Source organism: Phalaenopsis equestris, unplaced genomic scaffold (assembly GCF_001263595.1).
Source record: "Phalaenopsis equestris unplaced genomic scaffold, ASM126359v1 Scaffold001007, whole genome shotgun sequence".
Classification (NCBI taxonomy): Eukaryota; Viridiplantae; Streptophyta; class Magnoliopsida; order Asparagales; family Orchidaceae; genus Phalaenopsis; species Phalaenopsis equestris.
Window position 1 is genome coordinate 36828 of NW_018165446.1, and position 8700 is coordinate 45527.

The 8700-nt window shown below is 38.6% G+C and overlaps 1 protein-coding gene across 1 annotated transcript; it reads right to left on the reverse strand.

The window, feature by feature from the left end:
- Positions 1–653: 653 nt before the first annotated feature.
- LOC110032687 (pentatricopeptide repeat-containing protein At2g29760, chloroplastic-like) lies at positions 654–3226 on the reverse strand. Its single transcript, XM_020736389.1, has one exon. It carries the CDS (start codon positions 3161–3163, stop codon positions 1094–1096), a length of 2070 nt encoding a protein of 689 aa, XP_020592048.1. The 5' UTR covers positions 3164–3226; the 3' UTR covers positions 654–1093.
- Positions 3227–8700: the final 5474 nt, after the last annotated feature.

Below are 8700 nucleotides of genomic sequence, written 5' to 3' on the forward strand. Positions count from 1 at the left end.
CCCAACATACACTATAAGCTCAGAGTGATAAATTTATATATTTAAAACCCCAATTGATGTTATTATATGTTGAGCGATTGGTTCTTTAATGACTAGCCCCAATCAAAAGTAATTATCCAAAGGGGCTTGCGCCTTTGAGAAATCTAAATCTTAAAGTCCTCACAAAATGAGGGTGAAATCTTTGGATGATGTCTGATCTACTAATTTCATATCTTCTGAAAATTTGACCTAAAACCTCACAAAAACTCACTAACTCTGGCTCATTTTCATTTCACTTTCTTTTCATTTTTTTTTCTTTTGGAGTGAGGCCAGGGCGTGGAATTTTCCCGCGATTATTCTATTTTTTTTTTCTTGCGGATAGTTGAGAACTTTTTGTTATTGGATGCATCATTATATTTGATGAAAATTAACACCTATTATTGTTTAATTTTGGCTATTAAATTATTATCGCATGCACATAGTATATGCATATATAATATAAAAGTAATGAATGCTCTAGTTTGCAAAACGCTACTTCCCATCGCGCTTTGTTATCTATGAACCGAAAAAAAAAAATCATTCTACTAAACAATATGCTTATCATTTCAAAAGTACAAATTTATCCATAAACACTCAGCCTAATATTCATCAAACAATATAAAATAAAACCCATTACTACAGATGAAACATCATTAATCATCAAAGAAAGGCCAACAGTTGAGCCATAACATCAAATTTACACTTCCTACAAGTGTAGACACTTACATCTCCATCACATTTTCCTGAAAAAGCTACACAACAATAACTAAAAAAAGCAAACACAAACCCACACACTAATTACAAGCAATCTTATAAACAGCTGTTAATAAATGAATTATTCAGAAGTCCTAAAGCAAAATATATACGAATTTACAGCAACTCTAATCAAAAAATGAAAGATTAAAAAGTATGCGGGTCACCTGGAGAAGTTGAATCAATGGATATGCCCACAATCAGCTCCATTCAATCCCCAGTAAATTAGAGATTAATACGGCTGCAATCCTCCTAAGGATTTTCAGCAATTTTTTTCTGAACCAATGAGCAGCCTATATCAAGAATGGAAGGAAGACCTCCATTACCAGTAATCCATGCAAGAGCAAGAACCATTTCTAAAATGATGGAAGCGACTATTATCCCGCACGATAATCTCGCAGTTATAAATACTCGACAAAAGCTTCGTTGCATTGTGACAATCATTACAAACCTGTAAATTTTTAACAATTCGAATTGGTGCAGTAAACCTCGAATTTATGAGGCAAAAGGCTATGGCCAGCCTCTCACTATGGTAAGCCAACTCAGCCGCCTTCTCCTTCTCTTCTAGATATAACAAAACCTGTGAATTATCAGGAATATATCCTGCAAATGTTAACCTTTCTCTCATCTCATTCAACTTGGCATAGATTTCGTCTCTCTGAGGATGAGATTTGTCCCCGACGACGAACTCGTGAATTGAACCATCATGTTCTACGAAACTACAACCAGATTCCTTTCTCACAGAACTAGTTCTCATCAATTCTCGTAAATTCGATACACGGTCCCATAATCTAGCAGAAGCATATATGTTGGAGAGAAGAACGTAAGCTCCGGCAGCTTTTGGGTCCAACTCAATCACGGTTTTCGCAGCCAATTCGCCAATCTCGACGTTCCTGTGTTTCCGGCAACCACTCAATAAACTCATCCAGATTATGGTGTTTGGTCTCAAAGGCATTTGATAAATGAAATCCTTTGCCTCGTGCAGATTTCCCGTGCGACAAAGGAGATCAACGATGCAGCCATAGTGTTCGACTGTTGGCTCGATTCCATACTCGCTGCTTATCAACCCAAAAAAATGCCGTCCCTCATCCACCATTCCGGCATGACTGCACCCATTCAATAATCCAACAAATGCTAATGCATGGGGTCTCACACCCTTCTCCTGCATTTCCATGAATAGCTTAATGGCTCTGTTTGCCATTCCATGTATTCCAAACCCCATAATCATGGCAGTCCAATGACCCAACTTCTTTCTTCTTATCCCTCTAAAAATGGAGAAAGAACTTTCAATTTCTCCGCATTTTGAGTACATTTCAATGAGAGAGATCCCAAGAACACCCTCTAAACTAAATTTATGTTCATTAATGTAGACATGAATTTCTCTACCCCTTTCAAGCATAGCCAAGCCAGAAACAGCAGAGAGAGCACTAACCAGAGTAACAATATTAGGTGCAACTCCTTCCCTAAACAAACCTTTATAAACCTCGAGAGCTTCTTTGAAAGCGCCAAGCTTTTCAAACCCGCTTATCATTGAATTCCAACTGACCAAAGTCCTTTGAGGCATAAGATCAAACAGTTCCCGGGCAGACTCAATATCACCCTTCTTCATATAACCATGAATCATCGCATTCCAAGCAACAACGTTCTTCTCCGGCATTTGATCAAACAGCTCCCTTGCAGTATCAATCTCTCCGCATTTAGAATATCCATTGATCATCAAAGCCCAAGAGAATGAGTCCCGTTCCGGCATTTCATCAAACATCATCCTTGCAAGTTCGATTTTGTCACTCCTAACGTAACCATCGATCAAAGAGTTCCAAGTCACTAGATCTTTAAAACAAACACGATCAAAGACCTTCTTAGCAAGTTCCAAATTATCACATTTAGAGTAAAAACTCACCAAGCTGCTCTGCACGAAGCTATCGCCACCAAGGCCGGTTTTGAGGGCGAGGGAGTGTGCTTGCTTCCCCTCAGAGAAAGCACCAAGCTTTCCACAGGCCTTGATGACGCAGGGGAGGTTGAAGTTGTCTGGATGTGTAGATGATGCAGTCAGCATTTTCTTGAAGAGAAGAAGGGCAGAATGTGAGTGGTTGTCGTCAACTAGGCGCTTGATGAGGGAATTCCAGGCGAAGGAGTTTGGTTCGGGAATTTGATCGAACACTGAGCGGGCGTAGTCGAGGGATCCCATTTCAGGGTTGCAGCAGAGCGCCGAGATGCGGGACGCGACGGGAAGGGTGTGAAAGATGCCTGTTTTAATGGTGAAGGCATGGATTTGCTTGAGTTCAGTTGGGGTTCCGCAGAGGCGGAGAAGAGGGAAGAAGATATGAGATTGAAGCGAAACAGGGGAGTCCACAGTGAGAGCGGAGGAAGGGGGACATAGAGCTGCCGCCATTTGGAGGCAGAAGCTCACCTCAGCAATGGTTGAATGTGGTGGAACGGGGGAGCCCGGAGACTGGATCGGTCGGAACTAGGAATGAGTTAATTGGCCCAATGAGTTTTACTTTTGCATTCAGGGGACTTAGGGCTGACATAGCGGCTCGTTGTTCGCGAATAGCTCGTGTTCGGCTCGTTCGCTAAATTGTTCGCATTCGTCTCATTTTGACTAACAAATATTTGTTCGTTCGTGTTCAGCTCGTTATATATATACTTCTTGGCATATAAATGAAACACAAAGAACACAAGAAAACACAGATCGTTTACGTGGTTCGATCCAACTAGATCTACGTCCACGGGAGGGAATCAATCAAATAGTTCACTAAGGCAAAATAAATGGAGAATACATAGCTTATACATAGAGATGAGCTCTCATCTTCCTTCTATGGTCTTCATCTCAAGCGACACTTTGATACAACGCCTCAATATGCTCTCCTCCTCTTTAGCTCTCTAGCTATTCTCTCCTCCTTTGTGGTAGCTTAAGATCTATGCTCTTGCTCTCCTAAGCCTCACACCCTCTCCATTTATAGAAGCAAGAGAGTGGTAGGTGGAAGGGAGGTGAGGTGAGATGTGGTAGGTGAGCGGTACCACATTACAAAAGTGTCATTTTACCTTAGTTCAATAATTGAGTGTCAAAATAGCAATTCTTCATCTTGACCCTCAATTGAAAAGCTTCGAAGTAAAGATTTCCTCCACCTGGCTCCTGAGAGACCCTCAGCCCTTGGTGAAGTTTACTAAGTCCAGACAGTGTCTGAACTTAGCTATCGGTAGCACCTTAGTAAGCATATCAACAGGATTTTCTTCAGTAGGTATCTTCTTCACTACTATTGAACCCTTGGCGACGACATTCCTCACAAAATGAAGTTTTATATCTATATGCTTGGATCTTTCATGAAATACATGATTTCTGGTTAGGTGAATGGTGTTTTGGTCGTCGCAAAACACAGTTATCACCTTTTGATGTATCCCAAGCTCCTCAGCCATGCCATTTAGCCACATAGCTTCCTGTATTGTGCTCGCGTCTCCTTCCTGCAGGCACTCCTTTGCGTCCAGCGGAACAATTCAGGAATTCCTCCTCTGCCTCTCGCACGAGAATAATTGCCTCTCCAGAGCCGTTGCGCCTCGTCAAACTGCTCAGGTCCTCCTGCTTCATGAACTCCAGAACAGGGAACTCCTCGAACCCTTCTCTGCGCGATATCTGCCTCTTCCCTCTAGCCAAGCTGCTCGCAAGACCGAACTCCTGCTCCGAAATCCTCTACTGGCAACCCTGTCGCAAATTTTCGGCCCTCGCTCGCGGACTGTTCCTCCTCCGTCTCGCCGAACTGCACAACCTGCGGTTCGAATCCAGTCGATCAAAGCTTCTACTGCTAACTGAATCTGTCTCGATTCGGCTGCCTGTGACGCGGGCGACGCAATCCGCTTGCTCCTCTGTTCGTGAATGTCGAACTCCTCTTCTTCGTCGCTGCCACGAACACCTTTACGCGGACACCTCTAGCCAAGAAGTATGGATGCCAATTGTTGTGAGATATGTACTTCATGGCATAGAAATGACACACAAAGAACACAAGCAAACACAGATCGTTTACGTGGTTCGATCCAACTGGATCTACGTCCACGGGAGGGAATCAATCAAACAGTTCACTAAGGCAAAAGAAATGAAGAATACATAGCTTATACATAGAGATGAGCCCTCATCTTCCTTCTATGGCCTCCCTCTCAAGCGATGTCTTGATACAAGGTCTTAAGATGCTCTCCTCTTCTCTAGCTCTCTAGTTATTCTCTCTTCCTTTGTGGTAGCTTAAGATCTCTTCCCTTGCTCTCCTAAGTCTCACACCCTCTCCATTTATAGAAGCAAAAGAGTGGTAGGTGGGAGGTAGGTGAGCGGTAAGTGAGATGTAGTAGGTGAGCGGTACCACATTACAAAAGTCCCATTTTACCTTAGTTCAATAATTGGGGATCAAAATAATAATATATATATTGATGAGTGGTATTTTTAAGAAAATCAATTGAGTACTAAGACTACCATGAATTATAATCAATTAAAAGTATTAATTAAGAAAATAGAATAAAAAATATTAAATTAGATTAAAATGATGTTTTAGTATAAATAATAATTTTTAAATCTTGTCACAATATTTAACATTTTATGACTATGTAATTAGGGTTGTCGAAACGACTCTTTGTTCGTGAAAAGCTCCTGTTCGGCTCGTTAAGCAAACGAGTTGAACACGAAAACACTTTTTGAGCTCGAAATATAAACGAGTCGAACACGAGTCGTTTATATCCCTAAAAGGAACATTAATGTATTTTCTTCAAGAAAAAAATGTTGTGCTGTGTCTGGACAACAGACGCGATACACCGGGGTAGGGCTGTCAAAACGACTCGTTGTTCAGGAACAGCTCGTGTTCGCATCGCTAAGAAGCTCGTGCTCAACTCGTTCGTTAAGTTAACGAGTCGAACAAGAACCACACTAAGAATGATTTATTTGTTCGTGTTCGGCTCGTTTTGGCTTGAAATGCTACAAATCAATATATTTGATGAGTAGTATTTTTAAAAAAAACTTAATTGACTACAAGGTTATAAAGGTTTATAATCAATTATAAGTATTATTTAAGAAAATAGAATAAAAATTATTAAATTAGATTCAAATGACGTTTTAATAGAAACAATAATTTTTAAATCTTGCCTCATCTTATGGCTACCTGATTAGGGTTGTCAAAACGACTCTTTGTTCATGAACGACTCGTGTTCGGCTCGCTAAGTAAACGAGCCGAACACAAACACACATTTTGAGCTTGAAATATAAACGAGCCGAACATGAGTTGAGGCTCGCTCGTGTTCGGCTCGTTTACACCCCTACACCGGGGTTTGTTTTTTTTTTCTCCTCTGCTCCATCCGTTGTATCGATGTATCGCGCCCGTTGTTCGGGCTTAGCTTTGTGTCCAGACGTAATATTTTTTCCTTCTTAAGAGGATTTTCATGGGTCATAAAATTATTTGGAATTTGGGATCTTATTTTATTCTAATTTTTTTTTTTGTATTGATAATGTTTGATATAGTTTATTAAAATATAATTAATTTTAAAATATTTAAAACATCTAAAAATTATTTTGAATCTATTAAAAATATTATTATTTATTTAAATATAAATAAAGATATATTAAAAAACATGTGAAAAATAAAGTTTTTATGTTCACCTATATAATAAATGTATCTCTCCGTTGTTTATCATTAAAATTAGTTAATATAAAATTACACCAAAAGCAATCTGATACGAACCAAAATAAGCTTAAATCAAACACTTATAACATAATAAAAAACTTTGAAATAATAATTAATTAGATATCAAACGATCTCTAATTCTTCAATAGATATCAAACGATCTCCAATCCTTCAATCCCACAGTCAAGTTGAGAGGTTCAACGAGGAGAATCAAAAGTGTTTATGATCATTTCAACAACACTAAAACACTCTATCAAACGATCTCCAATTCTTCAATCCCACAGTCAAATTGAAAGGTTCAACGAGGAGAATCGAAAGTGTTTATGATCATTTCAACAACACTAAAACACTCTATCAAACGATCTCCAATTCTTCAATCCCACAGTCAAATTGAGAGGTTCAACGAGGAGAATCGAAAGTGTTTATGACCATTTCAACAACTCTAAAACACTCAAATACTCTAAAAATGGGGTATGATCAAGGTCATGATTCATATGTTATTCATGATGAATATTACCATCAAAATCTAAAAATAAAATCATACAACCTCCATTAGGTCATCATTACCGTCACTTCTCCAATATTTTTGTGTCAATTTTGAATCAAGTCCATTCAACATCTTGCCGTGTTATTTTGTAACAACTTCAATTAGCCTTGGACCCCGTGATTTTTTTTCGGGTACCTCTTCTTTCAACTATTTCTTATCCTTTAGTGCTATGAATTTCCTTGCACATAAGGTGTTGGATTCGAACCTACACCAACTTTGTGTAACATAAAATGCAAAATCACATGACCACACAAGTTGTTATGATTCAAACATAGACATAAATATATATAATATATTATCATATAAATAATATTAATAATTTCTTATTTCGAGTTAAAACGAGCCGAACACGAGTGAATAAAGAGTTATTCATGCTCGGTTTTTTTTATAGTTCGAGCTTAAAAAATTTGTTCATGTACGACCCATTTGTTTAACAAATGAGCCGAACATGAGATACTTAACGAGTCGAACACAAGTTATTCACGAACAACGAGTTTTTTCGAAAGCCCTATCTGACCCAAAAATTTTAAAAATGTTATATATATATATATATATATGTGTGTGTGTATGTGTGTGTGTGTGTGTGTGTGTGTGTGTGTGTGTCTTTAGTATTTTAATCTTTTTCGCGTCAATTTGTACATATGAATTCTATATGTATGTGTTGAAATAGAATTTGTGAGAGTCACACCAAAGAAATAAAGCGTAGGGTTTATTAATGGAATTATCTCCTATTTAGAAGCAAAGGGTGTACAATATATATAATTACTATGCCAAGTTCTTCGACAGGGATTTTATACCTTCACCAACTATCTTCTTCAATTGAGGTTCCAATCTAGCTAAGTTGCTCCTTCCCTATTCATTTACCACAAATTCAGGACAGTTATTTACATACTTCTTTATATAGATGATATTCTCTTCACCAACCATAATACCCAAACCCTTGATCAATTACTCAAAGCCTCCTACAAAATATTCCCATCATAGATTGATCTTAGGCACCCCTCCCACTTCCTTCGCCTTCAAACCAACCGCACTCAACAAATTATAATCAAAGCAATTATTTAGGACTGCAAATCGTGCCCCACTCCAAATAAACTCCACCTCTCAAGATAATCAACTGTTTAACTAGCCACATCTCTAGAGATAACTCACTGGCTCACTCAAATACCTCACAATTACAAGGCCTGGCCTAGCATTTATCACTAATTGCTCCAGTCAATTCAAGCAAAATCCTTCCAATTAGCACTTTCAACTTCTCAAAATAACTCTTCAATACATCAAAGAAACTCTACTCCTCAACATTACTATACAGCCCACATTCTACCTTCTAGCCTTCATAGATTCTGACTGGGTTGGTGATGCAAATCTACTGCAAGATTTTCCATTTTTCTTAGAAGCAATCTTGTTTCCTTGATCAGTTCCAAGAAACAAATATTAGTTGCTCGTTTCTCTATTGAAGCAGAATACCTCACCCTCAGAGCAGCAGCCACTGAAATCATCTTGATCCGACATCTTCTTTGTGACCATGGAATCACTTTCCCTAAGCCCACACTTTTCTAAAGTGGCAACATCTTTGTTCACAATCCCATCTTCCATGCTTGAACAAAGCATATAGAAGTGGATTACCACTTCAACATGGAATGTGTCAAAACTCAAACCATCATAGTGCTGACTTGCTTACAAAATCCATTTTCTTTACTAGATTTTGCTTTCTATGATTCTATCTAA

Excerpts from the sequence above, each read along its gene's own strand:
- LOC110032687 (XM_020736389.1), bottom strand. The coding sequence starts at position 3,163 with ATGGCGGCAGCTCTATGTCCCCCTTCCTCCGCTCTCACTGTGGACTCC.